Source organism: Mus caroli, chromosome 5 (genome assembly GCF_900094665.2).
Source record: "Mus caroli chromosome 5, CAROLI_EIJ_v1.1, whole genome shotgun sequence".
NCBI lineage: Eukaryota > Metazoa > Chordata > Mammalia > Rodentia > Muridae > Mus > Mus caroli.
Genome location: NC_034574.1, coordinates 117,662,895 through 117,679,364, shown reverse-complemented (window position 1 = coordinate 117,679,364; position 16,470 = coordinate 117,662,895). Strand labels below are relative to the sequence as shown.

The 16,470-nt window shown below is 49.1% G+C and overlaps 2 protein-coding genes across 2 annotated transcripts in view; both read right to left on the bottom strand.

Annotated features, from left to right (window-relative positions):
* Positions 1 to 2,218, bottom strand: part of Dnah10 (dynein axonemal heavy chain 10) — a 111,828-nt gene extending 109,610 nt beyond the window's left edge. The window contains exons 1-2 of the mRNA XM_021162419.2: positions 1,988 to 2,218; positions 472 to 552 (exon numbers count right to left, since the gene is read on the bottom strand). Of these exons, the coding sequence (XP_021018078.1) occupies positions 472 to 552; positions 1,988 to 2,204 (298 nt within the window). The 5' untranslated portion in view covers positions 2,205 to 2,218. The remainder of the gene's footprint in view (positions 1 to 471; positions 553 to 1,987) is intronic.
* Positions 2,219 to 2,915: 697 nt separating this feature from the next.
* Atp6v0a2 (ATPase H+ transporting V0 subunit a2) overlaps positions 2,916 to 16,470 on the bottom strand; it is a 32,052-nt gene continuing 18,497 nt past the window's right edge. The window contains exons 10-20 of the mRNA XM_021162418.1: positions 15,282 to 15,432; positions 14,743 to 14,879; positions 14,152 to 14,339; positions 13,962 to 14,052; positions 13,170 to 13,288; positions 10,893 to 11,103; positions 9,731 to 9,850; positions 9,176 to 9,295; positions 8,575 to 8,692; positions 7,729 to 7,900; positions 2,916 to 5,675 (exon numbers count right to left, since the gene is read on the bottom strand). Of these exons, the coding sequence (XP_021018077.1) occupies positions 5,570 to 5,675; positions 7,729 to 7,900; positions 8,575 to 8,692; positions 9,176 to 9,295; positions 9,731 to 9,850; positions 10,893 to 11,103; positions 13,170 to 13,288; positions 13,962 to 14,052; positions 14,152 to 14,339; positions 14,743 to 14,879; positions 15,282 to 15,432 (1,533 nt within the window). The 3' untranslated portion in view covers positions 2,916 to 5,569. The remainder of the gene's footprint in view (positions 5,676 to 7,728; positions 7,901 to 8,574; positions 8,693 to 9,175; positions 9,296 to 9,730; positions 9,851 to 10,892; positions 11,104 to 13,169; positions 13,289 to 13,961; positions 14,053 to 14,151; positions 14,340 to 14,742; positions 14,880 to 15,281; positions 15,433 to 16,470) is intronic.

Genomic DNA, 16,470 nt, shown 5'->3' with positions numbered 1-16,470 from the left:
AGAAGAAGAAGAAGAAGAAGAAGAAGAAGAAGAAGAAGAAGAAGAAGAAGAAGAAGAAGAAGAAGAAGAAGAGAAAGAAAACCCTACATTTTGTTCCTGAATTTAACTGCCAACCCTCACACACACACACACAAACACACTCACCCTGCCTCAATCTTTGTCTGGCTAAGAGAAGTGACAGCGTGAGCCCAGACAATCGTGGAAGAGCCCACATGACAGAAAGGAGAGACGGGACTGGTGTGCCCACCGGCCAAGGGGTGCCAGCAGTTGTGGTCTTCCCTGAGAGCTTGCAGAGGGCATTGGATCTGGGCCCCCTGGATCTGTGAGATGATGTGTTTCTCTTGTTTTCTGCTGTCTCATTAAGGCTGGGTATAATGACAACCCAGGGACCCTTGTGCACAGATCCACCACCAACTCCACAGACTCACCCCGCCCCCTGCAGTGGCGGCTTCAGTTCCTCCAGTCACCCACCTGACATTTTTTCGGTGGCCTCTACTTTTTGATAGTCACTCTCCTCTTCCTCTCCCTCCTCTTCAAAGACCAAGGGAATGTCTTCTTTCCGGAACCATAACAGGGAAGGTAACAGAAAAGAGAGTTATCCCCATATGAGAGGGCCACGCCTTTGCTTTAAGGACAGCCAAAGTGTAGAGACATGCCCCATAGAGGACTCATAAATGTCACTGCAAAATCTTATGCTGGGTCCAGTAAGGAAGACTTGTGTCGATTCAGACAAGGGTGAAGGGCACTCCGTATCTCAGTTACAATTAGCCTGGAAGAAATACAACCAACCAGAGAGTATGAAAGAGACTTGGTACATCACACTGTGGTGTGTTCTGAGCACTGGGCACAGCCTAGAAACTTCCAGTAAGCCCAGTGTGGTGGTGCTGGCTGTAACCCCTAGATTCAGGAGGTAGAGGTGGAAGGACCAGGAGTTCAAGGCTAACTGTCACTAATAACAAGTTCAAGATCAGTCTGGTTTGTCTCAGAGAACAAAATGAGGGCCAGAAACAACCCCAGGAGCAGGGAGCTCTGAGGTGAGACCAAGACACTTACAGAGTGAAGGCACCTAGCCAGGCGACTGAGTCAAAGAAGACACAAGGGAAGGGACAATTGCCTGCTGCTAGCCAGAGTCTCTGGAGATTATGAGAATTTAGGGTCCTAATGCATCTTTTTTTTTTTTTGGTCTTATTTTGTTTGTTTTTTTAAATGTATATAGAATACCCTTAGTATATCCTGGAATCTGTGCTTTTAAATTTTTTTTTAATTTAATATATGTAAGTACACTGTAGCTGACTTTAGATGCACCAGAAGAGGGCATCAGATCTCATTACAGATGGTTGTGAGCCACCATGTGGTTGTTGGGATTTGAACTCAGGACCTTTGGAAGAGCAGTCAGTGCTCTTAACCACTGAGCCGTCTCTTCAGCCCAAATCTGTACTTTTATTTGGTTATAATGAATGGGCCTAACTCAGAGGCCCAGAATAATGTGTTCAGGCTCAAAGTTCTACCTGGGGGAGAAAAATGAAGGCTGGGAAGGTTAGATTCCTGTGAGGCTGAGGCAGGAGGATTGAGAATTTGAGGGTACCTTGGGTTATATAATAAATTCCAGGCCAGCCTGGGCTACGAGACCCTGTTTCACAATAATGAAAAGAACCAGAAATAAGCTATAGCAGAGCAGAGTGTGTCATAACGCTGTCTCTTCCTCTCTGGCCTCCTTCCTCTCCCCTCCCTGCCCTTCTGGCTTGCTCACTATGGAGTTTAGGTGCGCCTCACTCAAACTTGCTATGGTCCTTAGGTGACCCTCCCGCTGCCTGAAGCATCTTACAGGATCAAAAATTCCGTGTCCCGGGAGGTGCGCAACCCTGCACTGTTGAGAGCTTGAGAGCGAGGATGGGCAGCGCCCCTCAGAGCACAGATGAGAACTGAAGATGAGAACCTGGTCCTGGGCACGTAGTAGGGCTAAGTGCCAGCCTCTGCTCACGCTCACCTGGCTCCTCCACCTCCACCTCCTCAGGCACCAGGATGCGGTAGAAAAACAGAGCGGAGGCATTGTCCTCGTCGCTCAAGTGGTTGAGGAAGTGCAAGATGCAGTCCTCCGCCTCGCTGTCATCACGGCTCAGCATCTCCTCGAACAGCATAGGGTTGTTGAGGTTGAAGGCGGTGTATATGCGGTCGCGCATCCACAGGACCCGCAGGTCATCCATGGCGCAGACCTGAGCAGCGCAGGGCGCAGAACAGACTGGGCGGGGAGCTGGGCGGGCGTCTGTGGCAACGGCGACCCTAGCAACGGGGACCTGGGCAACGGCGCCAGCACGGGGCTGAGGGCCCTAGTCTGCAGTCAGGAAAGCTAAGGTGCAAGAGAATTAGTAACTGAGACAAGACAAGGGCACGGCTTTGTGGCAGAGCCAGGCAGTACTAGAAACAGGTTAGCTTCTGAAACGGGTTAGCTTCTGTAAGTAAACTTGACACCAACCTACACTTAGTAGGGAAGAAGGAATCTCAACTGAGACATTACACTACCATCAGATTGGCCTATGGAGCCTTTTCTTGATTCCTGATTAATGTAGGAGGGCCTGGCCCACTGAGGGTGATGACACCCCTCACAGGTGGGCCTTAGTTGGCAGCTGAGCAAGCCAGGGCAAGCAAATCAACACTGTTCCTCCAAGTCTCCGCTTCAGTTCCTGCTGTGTGCTTCTGCCCTTAATGATGGAGTGTAACCTAGGATAAAATAAACTCTTCCCTCCCAAGTTGGTTTTGGTTGGTGTTTTACCATAGCAACAGAAGCAAACCAGGTCAGGCAGGCAAGACTGGCTTCAGCCATCAGGCACTGTGAGGACACTCGACAGGCCCTACGAAAGGACTAGCTCTTTCTGGCATAGGGGCTTAGGGAACAGGATCACAAGAAAACAAGACACTGGCATCTCAAAAATATACATTTATTTTGTCACTAGCAAAAGGGAGTTCAATATTGACAGGCAGACTAGTCCTTCCATGCATCTATCAGTACAGTGCAGCTCTGGCTGGCTCCCGTAGTTTCCGCCCCAGGTGCCAGCTCCAGAACGCAGCCTTGATGTATCATCCTGTGGAGTTGCACGGTCTGAGGATTTCTTGATGTATTAGAGCAGTGGTCTGCTGGTGGGCAAACTGCTTCTTCACAACACCATGAAAGTTCCTAAGGCCCATCTGGATAGTGTGGCGTGTGTGCAAACCCAGACTTACGCCCTCCGTAGAGAAATGTGATCTTGGAGCTGGTTTTGTTTTTATTTTCCAAAACTTGTTCAAACTCTAAATCACAGCTTGATGTGCCAGCCCTGTAAGTTACCAGTGGACGGTCTGTGCCTTACTACTCCTGCAGACGGAGCAGTGGCCTGAATGTCATTACACCATGGCCAGCATTGCATACCTTTAGTGCCAGCTGAGAGACTAAGGCAAGAGGATGGCAAGGCCAAGGCCTGCGTCAGTGCCATTAAATATCTTGAAGCATAGAGACCCATTCCAGAACAGAGGCCAGGGGAGGATTTGGGGGAAAAGGAGTCTGTCCCAGGTCCTATGGAGGAGGGAGTGTGCAGGAACTCAAAGCCCTTTGCATGCCTCTACTGGCCACATCGGGCCTTCCCACCAGCATAAGTCTATGTGACGTGGCTCCATTGACATTGTTCTAGGAAGAGGAACATGTGACACCACCAAAGAGCTGCGTCCCCTGAGAGGATGCTACCAATTATATTTCCAGAGGGCTTATGAAACAGTGACTTCCATTTATGCAAGGACATTCTATTTAACTGCGACAAGCTTCAACTGAGAAGTTACTCTTGCTGTGTTCTGTACCCAGGTAAGAGATGCCAGTTATAAAAGAGGCCCCATCACAACTGCCAACAGGGACAGTACATATGGCAGAAACTGTTTGGTTTCTGTCCCTGGAAGCAGCTATCTCTGTGGTGACCAAAGACCCTGGGGGCACAGTAACAAGAGTGACATGGGGGTGACACACGATACAGGTAAGAGCAGGTCTACACTGAGCGGCACCAGCTTACCCAGCCGCCGGCAGGCTCAGCATCGTAGCTGGCACGAGCCTTGCTGCCGTCAGTGTGGACCCCACAGGGGCTGGAGCGATCTGATGTTATTCTGCAGCTGCGGCACAGGCAGTTCATGCCTCTCAGCATGCAGCTCTTACAGGACCCAAGAAGCTATGAAAGTCTGGCTGCCAGAGGCTTGGCTTTTAAGGAAAGGGATCCACACTCTACCACATGGTTCTGGAGGGCTGAGGCACCAACAGGTCTCTGCAATAGCGTGGAACTCAGAATGTTAAGAGGGCAGAGACATGTTAGATTCCTTTCTCTCTTTAGGGTTATTACATAGCCCAGGCTGGCCTCAAACTTACCACATAGCCAAGGGAAACCCTGAACTTCCTGATCCTCCTGCCTCCACCTTCTAAGTCCTTGGAATACCAGTCAGATGCCACCACACCTGAGTGAAGTGGTTCTGGGGATGGACACAATCAGGCCACACCCCAGCCTCAGATTGCTTTCTGAAATACTTAGCTAAACTCGCTTAACGTCAAATGTGAAAGTGAGGATAATTTCTAAGACTGTGACATGGATCTAAGTGTTCAATGGGACTGAGCCAACTTCACTCAAAGCTGAGGACAGGTGATCTTACATGGAGGTAATAAATTAACAGGTTAGTAAGAATCAGTTTTCAGCTAACCTGAACAGCATGGGAAATCAAACTGGCCATCAGACCTTTATTCAGAATTAGTGCCAAAGTAAAAAACTATACTATTGTCCAGTAGAAGCAGCCTCTGTGGTAAAATATCTTCATCTGCTCTTTGCTATAAAAATACACACGGCTTTTCCTGTCTCCCCTGGGTTTTAAGGCTCAGGACAGTCATCCTTCAGAATGCACAACTGCCGTGACTGGTCTAACACAAGGGTGAAGGACAAGCGTCTTTAAAAAATATGCAAGCAGGAGAGCCATCGCTGTGCCACTTTGTCGCATTGTCTCCGATTATTAACAGAAGATCAGGCTGTCACGCTGCCCCTCCCGGCAATCCTGCGAGCATTTCGGGAGAACTCACATACATTCTGGAGCAGGCAGTGGGAGCGGGGACCTGCTGATGACCCAGCAGTAATGTCTGAAAGCACTATGCTTAACTTGAGCTGTTGGAAAATATTATCTGACATCTTCTTGCGATGGAATAACTTCATGGTTTTTTTTTTAAGTTGAAAAGGAATCAAGTATCTAAGACCATTTTTAGCTAGCTGTTCAGCTGGCTTCTCTCCTCCAATCTTACACTTTAAAAAATAACTTTAAAGTAGCGTTGGCATTAACTTATATTTGCTCATAATAAAAACCGACGAAATCTCCGTGTCCGGAGTGGTGAGTTTTAGAAAATCTTCACCATGAGGAAGAGGTGTATCTTACAGAACCATCTGGCTGAATCGTAAGGCAATCAATGAGGGTGGAGCTTTCCCGTGTTAAGCTCTGACCGGAGTGAGTGAGTGAGTGAGTGAGTGAATTCTGTAACATGATAGTCCTCCGTCGATCAGAGCAGGCTCGCTGCAGCGTGCAATCATGCTATGCTGTCATCATTACTGAACTTGGAGGAGAGCAGACTGAAGGAGAAGGGAACGAACTTGGTGCCTGCACCAACGTAGAATTTGTTCTGAAATTCTACCCTACAGAAAGAAAAATGAACACGTGTTAAACACTATGACTGCACCCTGGAACTGTGAGTGACTTAATGTTTCTACACTTCCTTTTTGGTTTTTTTTTTGTTTTTTGTTTTGTTTTGTTTTTTTGAGACAGGGTTTCTCTGTATAGCCCTGGCTGTCCTGGAACTCATCACTCTGTAGATCAGGCTGGCCTCGAACTAGAAATCCGCCTGCCTCTGCCTCCCGAGTGCTGGGATTAAAGGCGTGCACCACCACACCAGGCTAAAAGCTAATTTTTTAAAAAGATTTATTTATTTATTTTATTTATATATGAGTACACTGTTGCTCTCTTCAGACACACCAGAAGAGGGCATCGGATCCCATTAAAGATGGTTGTGAGTCATCATGTGGTTGCTGAGAATTGAACTCAGGACCTCTGGAAGAGCAGTCAGTGGTCTTAACTGCTAAGCCATCTCTCCAGCCCTGTTTCTACACTTCTTAAAACAAAACAAAACAAAACAAAACAAAACAAAACAAAAACCTTTCTATCCTCTTTGCATTCTTGGTATAAACACATTCACCTGACCTCTTCTCCCATCCACCCTGTCTTGCCCTTGTGTCACCTCAGCATCCTGCCCTCTGGCCCCTGTATGTGTCAGCAAGTCTAGCACACCTCCAGCTCTCATACACCAGAGACATGGAGGGTAGGACAGAGGACCTCCTCTGGAACACTCAGGAGGGCTGCTGAGAGGGCTCAGGGGTAAAGGCATTTATCCCCAAACCTAACAACTGGAGTTCAATTCCCAGGACTCAACAGTAAAAAGACAGCTAACCCCTGCAAGTTGGCCTTTGATCTCCCAGCAACAGGAAGGTATCTAAGTGTCAGACAGCAGTGACACCTCCCAGTGCCAACATAAATAAAACGGGGAATGTATACAGATCAGGCATGATGGCACCTGCCTGTAATCCTAGCACTCGGGAGACGGAGGCAGAGGCAGATAGATCTCTGTAAGTTCGAGGCCAGCCTGGTCTAAATACTGAGTTCCAGGACAGCCAGGGCTATATAGCAAGACCCTGTTTCAAAAAGCGGGAACATACACAATTGTTTCACAGACAGAAATTTTCTTTTACTTGTAAGAAAATTGAATTTTGTTTCTGAACTTTAAACCATCGTCTAGCAGGGAGGAGCTAGTCCATCACACGCATTGCATTTAGAAAGGGGTTTTATATACATTATGTTTTTTTTCTTTTTCTTTTTTTTTTGGTTTTTCGAGACAGGGTTTCTCTGTATAGCCCTGGCTGTCCTGGCACTCACTCTGTAGACCAGGCTGGCCTTGAACTCAGAAATCCGCCTGCCTCTGCCTCCCGAGTGCTGGGATTAAAGGCATGCGCCACCACACCCAGCTCATTATGTTTTTCTTTTCTTTTATATATATATATATATTTTTTTTTTAATTTATTATATGTAAGTACACTGTAGCTGTCTTCAGACACTCCAGAAGAGGGAGTCAGATCTCATTATGGATGGTTGTGAACCACCATGTGGTTGCTGGGATTTGAACTCCGGACCTTTGGAAGAGCAGTCGGGTGCTCTTACCAACTGAGCCATCTCACCAGCCCTCATTATGTTTTTCTTAATGGGCAGATTATTCTTAGTCATTTGCAGTGCACAAGCATATGTGTGGATAAACATGCTACAATATACATGTGACTGTCAGATGATAATTGCTGGACATTAGCTCCCTCCCTCCACCATGTGGGTCCCAGGGATTGAATTTATGTCCCCAGGCTTGGCAGCAAGCACCTTTACCCACTGAGCCAGCTTGCCAGCTCGTTTCCTTTTTTAAAAGATTTGTTATATTTTTAAAGTCTGTGTTGTGCTTGAGTGCAGGTGCCTGCAGGGGCACTGAATCCCCTAGTGCTGGAGTTACAGGGGAGTGTGGCCCCTGATGTGGGCACTGGCAAATGAACTTGGGTCCTTTCCAAGCACAGTGCACACTCTTAACTACTGAGCCATCTCTCCAACCCTCACTTTCATTTTTTAAAATCCTGTTCTGAGGACACACAGAGCACTCACCAGTGAAGCCTTATGGCATGGAGGAATGCAGAAAGACCCTCCATGACCAGAAGGATAAAAATGGTCAAAACTGCAAAGAAAGCCATGACAGGCAGCAGCAGCAAGACCCCATAGGTGGTGTCCACACGCAGCCCCACGCGCATCAGCATGGCCCACAGCACATCAGAGAGCTCTGCAAAGAAAGTCGTTTGGAAAACATAAGCCCTCTCTCTCACCACCCTCGTGACAGAAGGAATGACAACCCATCAGCCTATCCCCCCAGCAGAGGCCGAAAACCTCCAGGCCTTCCTCCTTAAAGAACAACAATCTTGGGAGGCTTCATTACGCCCTCCTGTCGCCTAACTCAGGCCAGACCTGGATCGAGCATCCTGTCTGAACCTCACAAGTGACCTGTTAGAAGTTTGGGTCTGTGGTCAGCAAGGTAGCCTCTGCACCTTCACTATCTTGGGACACAGAGGGCTTCCTCTGTCCCTGTCTCCAGTGACTACCCACCTCTGTCATGTGTCCCAGGCCTTTGTCACACACTGTATGCTGTGTTTGAGAGACTGCAGTCAGTGGCTGTCACCTCCAGGCTGGAGAAGTGACATGGGCTCTCAGGGCTTAGCGGCTGCCACACTTGCTTAAACTGAATACTTGGTTCAGTAAGTAAAGCAATGGCTACGACACACACAGGAGCAGGCGACAGAGGAGAGCATCGTGCCAGAGGTCACCACACCCTCCATTCCTAGGGCCCCTCTCTGCCTAGATCAGGACTGCAACCTGTACAATCAGAATGTGGGACCCACAGGGAACAGGAGTGGTCCATCACCTCCCCGTGCAGAGCTTACACAGGGCTGAGTAACATACGTGCATGGGCCAGGCTGAGTGCCCAGAGCCTCAGGTAGGAGGCGGTGTTGGAGATGCAGCCGAGGCAGTACTCGATGGAGTGGATGGCCTGCGTCATCAGGATCTCCCCGAAGTTAAACTGAGGGACAACAGAGACCATTAGACACCATGCCACAAACCTGCTCACAGTGAGTCCCTGGCTGGCCTCTGGAGCAGAGCATGCTGGAAGCTACAGCAGATCAGAGGCGTAAATCCTACTCAGTGGGCTATGGGGCTCCTGTCCAAACACCAGCCTGGAGCTCCAATTGCCATGAGGACCACGTGATTAGTGGTCTCAGTGACATCTGAGCCAGCCTCTGAAACTCCCCAGCATCCAAGTGAACATTCCCCAGCCATTGGTGTACAGTGGAAGCTCATGCCTGAGGCCAGGGTGCCATCTCCCAGGGACTACAGGACCTTGGTTCTTCTTCACTGCTCTCTGTGCTCTGTGAACTTGTGATGTGGCCACCTGGCCTGCATGAAGGCTGCTATATAATAATTAGCAAGCAGCCACAGGGAATGCACTTTGTCCTCATTAAGCAGTCAATGAAAAGCTTCCTCCCTCACCAACCTCAGAGCTCACCTCCTCACATGTCACTTCTCGGCAGCCTTCTTCCATGCGGCTGTTGCCCTCTTCTATGTCCTGGCTGCCCAGAAGAGACACCTCTTCCTCGCTGTCCTTCCTCACGAGTGTGTAACCGCTCTAAAGAGAAAAGAGGAGTGTCAGCAGCTGGAACGGCTCAGGGCTGAGACAAACTCCAAGTAACTGCTTCTCTTAGGATGCAGCTCTCTGGGAATAAGTGAACTGTCTCCAAGAAAATGCACACCCCATAAGCCTTAAGACTGTCTCAGAGCAATGGGAAAGCAGAGAGTAGCAAGTGTTGGCACCCCAGTGCACTCCAGCCGCTACAGAAAAAGTATGGCAAGTCCTCAAACGCGCAAACACAGAACTGCGCTGTGACTCACACCTCCTCTCTGCACAGACATCCAGGAGAGGCCGAGGAGAGGCTTGAGGGAATGCCTGCGCACACATTACAACAGTACCATTCCTCAAGCTGCAGCCCAACGGCAACCTCAAGCCTCTAAGTGAAGCCAGCTTTGGAGGGATGAGAACCTGGGGACACGGGGACACACTCACCCGGCTCATGCCAAAGCAATTGCGCCCGTTGTGCAGCCACAGCAGAAAAAGTGGCTTTCCTAAGAAGAGCACGGGGACAGCCAGCACGGTGAGAGCCACCAACACTCTCTGGACGTGTGCCTGTTGGTGCAAGGGAGAAAGAAGACGAAAGGTACCACCGAGTCACTGGGATGAGAAGCAGACTGTGTGTTGGGGTCGGGGGGACAGGACAACTGTGGGGGGGCACGGTCACCCTCCACACTTCTTCTGACTCACAGCATTCAGGACATGGCATTGAAAGAATATTTTTAGAGCAGTAAGAAACATTAGAAAAGTTCTCAGTGGAGGACTGGGGAATGACTCAGTGTAGACTGAGTTAGATCCTGGAACTCACTTTCAGAGCCCTCCATGGCTGGGCAAGCTTGGGACACAAGAGTAGGAAAAGCCTCTTGGGCTCATTAGCTGGGCACCCTAGCGTACTCTGGTAATTCTAGGCCAGGGAGAGACCATCACTCGCGCTCTCTCTCTCTCTCTCTCTCTCTCTCTCTCTCTCTCTCNCNCACACACACACACACACACACCAACAAAAACGAGAGGGGGACGATGCCTGAAGGATGACATCCAAAGTTGACCTCTGATCTGCAGACACAGGTAACCACCCCCACCCCCGCCCCCGCCCCCGCCCCCACCCCCACCCGCCACGTACAAATTCTAAACAGGGTCTCGCACTGACACCACACACTAAAATATTGAAACCATCAGAGATTATCAGGATCCCTGAGCAAGGATGATCTGTACATTCATGAGGCATTTATTAAATAAAAAAAAAAAATCTAATCTGGGTGGTGGTGGCGCATGTCTTTAATCCCAGCACTCAGGAGACAGAGGCAGGAGGATCTCTGAGTTCGAGGCCAGCCCGGTCTACAGAGTGAGTTCCAGGACAGCCAGGGCTACACAGAGAAACCCTGTCTTGAAAAACTGAGGAGAGAAAAAAAGAAAGAAAGAAATCTAAATGGAGTCTGACTCCAGATAATAATAATCTGAGAACACTGCAAAAGGAAAAGCAGATACACAAGAGAACACTCCCCACACTCCTGGTTTAGGTCTGTCCCTTCTCATCATCGGCTACGTATGGGAGACTGCTGAGTGTAGGGTGGTCACTACCACGTAGAGGTGCACTCACCTGCCCTGGGTAGAGCCCGTGTGTCTCACTGGCTGGGAACAGGAACATGTTAATGAACTCAATCAGGATGCTCGGGGCCTCTCTCGAGGTCTCTGCCGAGTATGCCAGCCACTTGTAAATGATCATGAAAATCAGGTACCCAAAGATGCAGAGCATGAACAGGATCTCAGGGACCGAGACCAGGTAGATGTTGAACTTCTTCCTAAAGTGCCTGCAAGAGAAGTGAGTGAGGCAGTTGAATGGCTCTGTTGCTATGGCGCCAAGGCCACTTCAGGGCTCCACATGAGTCTCTGCCAGCCAGAGCTGCAGACCCATCCAGAGGAAAGAGAGACACAAGAGGGGGCAAGAAAGAGAACTGTGCAGAACCACACACAAACACAATTTGCTACTGGGTCTGGCTTTAAACTATTAGTTATTTTTTTTAATTATTAAACCAAATTGTCTTAATGAAATAAATTTTCTTATTTAATTTTTGTGAATGGATGTTTGGCTTGAATACATGTCTGGTGCAGAATCGAGAAGAGGCGTAAGCTCCCCTGGAACTGGAGCCATAGCTAGTTGTAAGCCACCATGTGGGACCTGGGGACCAAACCCAGGTCCTCTGGAAGGGCAGCAAATGCTCTTAACCACTGAGCCGTCTGTCCAGTCTACATTTTTTTTTTAAGATTTACTTATTTATTTATTTTATGTATATGAGCACACCATTGCTCTTTCCAGATGCACCGGAAGAGGGCATCAGATCCCATTACAGATGGTTATGAGTCACCATGTGGTTGCTGGGAATTGAACTCAGTCTCCAATTTTTTAAACATTTTAAAAATTATGTGTAAGTGTGCGTGTGCTTGTGTGTGTGTATGTGTGTGTAGTGCTGTGCACTCGATTGCAGAGCCCAGGCATCACCTCTCCCTGGAGCTAGATCACAGACAGCTGTAAGCCACCCACCATGGTGCTGAGAGCAGCCTCTGGAAGAACAGCACACAGCTCCCAGCTCTCTGCACCTGCACCTCAGAGCACCCGCCGCCTTCAACAAATTTTTTTTTTTCTTTTTCTTTTTCTTTTCTTTTTGGTTTTGTTTTGGTTTTGGTTTTTGTTTTTGAGACAGGGTTTCTCTGTGTAGTCCTGGCTGTCCTGGAACTCACTCTGCAGCCCTGGCTGGCCTGGAATTCACAGAGATGAACCCAGATGCTGGGGTCAAAGGTGGCGCCACTGCTTCCTCATGAGAAGAGGCAGTCAGCACGGAGAGGAAGTGCCAAGGTGCTGACTCCCCCACAACACAGAAAGCTTTCTACTTTAGAACAAAAGGAAGGAATATGACAACTCCCTCTGGGAATACCCAGCACTCATGTCACACTTGGACAGGAGCTCCAGGAGGGCACGGGCCTCTCTCCACTCTGCAGAAACCTGGTGCCCAGGACAGCACCAGTCCACAGTATGCACTGAATGGATAAATCAGGGATCCTCAAAACCCCACAGCTAAATAACCAGAACAGAGTCACATCCTAGCCTGCACCATCAGATCAACTGCCAACAGTCTAGCATCAAGAAACAAACTTAAGGGCTGGAGAGATGGCTCAGTGGTTGAGAGCACTGGCTGATCTTCGAGAAAACCCAGATTTAATTTCCAGTACTCAAGTGGCTTACAACCATCTGTAACTCTAATTTCAGGGGCTCTGGATTGTGGTCTCCACAGGCAACAGACACTCACATGATGCCCAGACACACATAAAATAAAGTAAACAAACAAACACAAACAAATGAAAACCCCCAAACATAAAGGGCTGTTGAGATGGCTCAGCAGGTAGAAACAACTGCCTCCAGGCCTGACGACCTGAGTTCATTCCCCAGCATCCACGTGGTAGAAAAAGGGGAAACTCTCCTGCAAACTGCTCTGACAATTGAGTATTCACCCAAGTGTATACACACACACATACCATACATATATACAACATGCATAAAGGGGGTGGGAGGGGGGGGAGGTGGCCCCCTGAGTAAAAGCATTGCTACCAAGCCTGATGACCTGAGTTCAATCCCCAGGACCCATGCATGGTGGAAGGAGAGAGCTAAACCCAAAAGTTGTCCCCTAACCTCCACACGGACTGTGACGTGCGCCATCTTCCTCCTCTCACCAAATGAACGTAAAAGATAAGTAAGTAAATAAATAATGAGCGGGCACACCGGCTCACACCTGCAACACCAATTCTTGGAGAGTGAAAGGACACCACCCTAAGTGGAGGGCAGCCACAAACATGAAGGAAAAAAACCAAAACACGTACTTACAAGTGGTTAAATATTCCCAGAACAACACCAAAAGTCATGTGAAAAATTCCTAAAATCACAGACATTTTCATCTTGAAGGAGTTGAGGAACGTGAGGCGGTTTGTGGCAAGGTTCCAAATCTAAGGACAAAAAACGCATCAGCCGCGCGGGAAGGCTCCTAAACAACCATGTTACTCTGGGTTTACAAAGAAACCAACACCTGTCTCTTCTGTTTTCAACTGACTTCCCTGAGCCAGGACCTTGGGGGCAAGAGCAAGGAGCTTGCTAGAGCTTGCTAGAGCTTGCTAGATCTTGTTAGATCTTGCTAGATCCTGCTAGATCTGGCTGCAGAGTTGGCAGCTTAACCTTCTGTGAATGCTGTTCACCTTCTGGATCCAGCTCAGACTGCAGACTTTATCTAAGTATACAAATGACACCTCTGGGCAGGACTGAGGACACCTGAGACTGCAGATCTGAGTAAGACCTGCCACACTGTGACAGCCTCCCCACACCTTCCCAGCCTACTCAACAGTGCTGGGATCTACTTTCAGGACAACTCCTCAGAAAGTCTTCAGGACAATGGTCCAAAAAGCTTGGCCTGCAGGCATCTATGTGCCTGCTGAACCCTCTCATAGGAGGAGCCTGGCACCCTAGGGCTACCTCAGTCCCTCACTTTACTCTCTAGATAAAAGGCAATTCACACAAACCTGGTTGGTATCCACAAAGGATCACTTCTACCATAGGAAAAAAAAACCCTAGATAGCCCACAGCACCCCAGCACCTCCCCTCACACACGGGGAAAGAAGCACTCACAGGATCAATGCCAAAAGGGTAGGGGCCTCGGAAAACTCCGGGGATATTCGGGTCCAGCTGCAAAGTCCTGCTGTGCCTGATGGTGCTGTCACTGAAACAGAGGGCAGAGCGGGTCACCATGCAGGGAGGAAGGGGCATGGGTGGGAAAGGGACACCCGGCATGTGGCATTCTTGTTCACGGGCCACTCACTTCCAAAGCACCATCTTCCTCTGCTCCTCTGGAGAGTGGCTGGAGCTGTACATGGCAGACACATTCCACCCAGAGCCAAAGAGGTTCACAGACTTGGAGAAGCAGTCGTTGTAGATGAGGCCGGTGTACACAGAGAACAGCCCCATCAGCAGCAGGATATACCGGCCATCAAAGAACATCCTAAGGATCTGGGAGAAGACACCGTGAGAGCTGACTCACTCACTCACTGGACAGTGGGCTCCTGGGAGGATCATGATGGCTCATTCCAGCCTTTCGTCTGGAGCTGCCCAGAAAACCACACCCCGGCGGGAGTCTCCCCCAGGTGACAGGTGCAGGTCTCCTGAGGAGCACATTTACACCCAAAGCTCCTGAGCTGGCCTGGGCCAAGCGCCTAGAACCCTAGCGCTAAGGAGGTGGAGGCAGGGGCATCACAAGTTCAAGGTTAGCCTTTGGTAGTAACAAGTTTGAGTCCAGCAGGACTACCTGAGACCATCTCAATCACTTGCCAGCAAAAGCACAATAAACACAACAGATCTCTCCTCCAGCCAAACAATTCAAGCCCTGTCAGGCTGGCGGGTGGGCAAGCATTACCTCCTGTGACTGGTTTAGTCTGGGGTGGTTCTCATTTAACACCAGTAAGAGGGCAAACAGGAACATGACAAAGCCGTGCCCAAAGTCGCCAAACATCACAGCAAACAGGAACGGGAAGGTGATGATGGTAAAGAGAGCTGCAAAGACAGGGCCTTAGGTTAGCACAGACACACGTGCATGACTGTACACATGTGCGTGTACACACACACACACTTTTTCAGAGCTCTCAGAACAGGACTATAAGGTCATTTAAATGCTACACAAAGCTGACAAAGTGACAGCAGAGAGCTTGCTTGACAAACATCTACTCCATTCCTCCATCAAAAGCACTAACAGGGCTAGGCATGGTGGCACACACCTGTGAGCCCAGCACTCAGGAGGAAGAGACGGGAGGGTGACCACAGTGTGAGGTCAGCCACACTGTGACTCTGTTTCAGGCTAGTCAGGGCTATCGAGGAAGACCTTGCCTCAGAAACTCAACCAAGCGAAGGCTATGCTGACAGAAGAGCAAGAGGGCTGCACTCACACAGACGCCCCACCTGGGTTCACTTCTCTGTAGCTCCCGACTCCATACGCATCCACGATGTTCTGGAAACCTTCAGTGAATTTGTTGGTGCGGATCAGAGTGGGCGGCGTTTCTTTCGTAGGGATTGTGTTCATGAACGAGGGGATTGTAGCTCCGCTCTCTCTCTTCCACACAGAAAAGAAAGAGGAAAATGACTGTCCATGAGAACAGCTACAGACCAACACAGACGCACGCACACAGCTGGCTGTGCTCTGCCCTGCATGCTCACAGAAGTGGGTCGCCACTTTAGATGTCAAGCACAACAGGCACAGTGGCTGAGGACAGAAGCTGAAGCTAGAGCCCTTGAGAAGGAGAGCGGGACGGAGCTGTGACCCCTGGGAAGGAGAGCGGGACGGAGCTGTGACCCCTGGGAAGGAGAGCGGGACAGAGCTGAGAAGCGAAGATGAAAAGCTGGGATGAGGAAAATGGAGGCAAAGTCAGGCCCAGGGCAATGAAAACCTGATGTGTGAGCCAGGCCTACACTTCGGAGGTTTGGGCAGGAAGATCTTTGAATGTGAGGCCAGCATAGCAACAGAGCTGAAAATTATCTCATACAAGAAAGAAAGAAAGAAAGAAAGAAAGAAAGAAAGAAAGAAAGAAAGAAAGAAAGAAAGAAAGCAAGCAAGCAAGCAAGCAGGAGTGGGGGGAGGGGAGAGAAGAAGGAATACTGAAGTCTAGGACTTTATGTCTTAAAAGTGGTCAAGAGAGGGCTGGTGAGAGGGCTCAGTGGGTAAGGATGCTTGCCCACAAGCCTGAGGACCTGAGTTCAATCCCTAGGACCCACATGGTGAAAGCTGTCCAATCCCTGCAAGGTGTCCTCTGACTTCCACAGGCACCATAATACCCACATACACTCACACTGCATAACCAAAGTCATTCAAAATAATCAGCAAAGAGCAAGTCAGATACAACTACAATATTACCTAATTTACAAAAAGAAAACAGATAAAAGAAAATCAGTTGTATCACTGTGGCAAAGCCTTCTCTGTCAGCTTTCCCTCGGTTTTAGTGCATTGTTCACACTTGCCCAGAAATGCACACTAGCTACAATGTTCACACTTGCCCAGAAATGCACACTAGCTACAATGTTCACACTTGCCTAGCAATGCACACTAGCTACAATGTTCACACTTGCCTAGCAATGCACACTAGCTACAATGTTC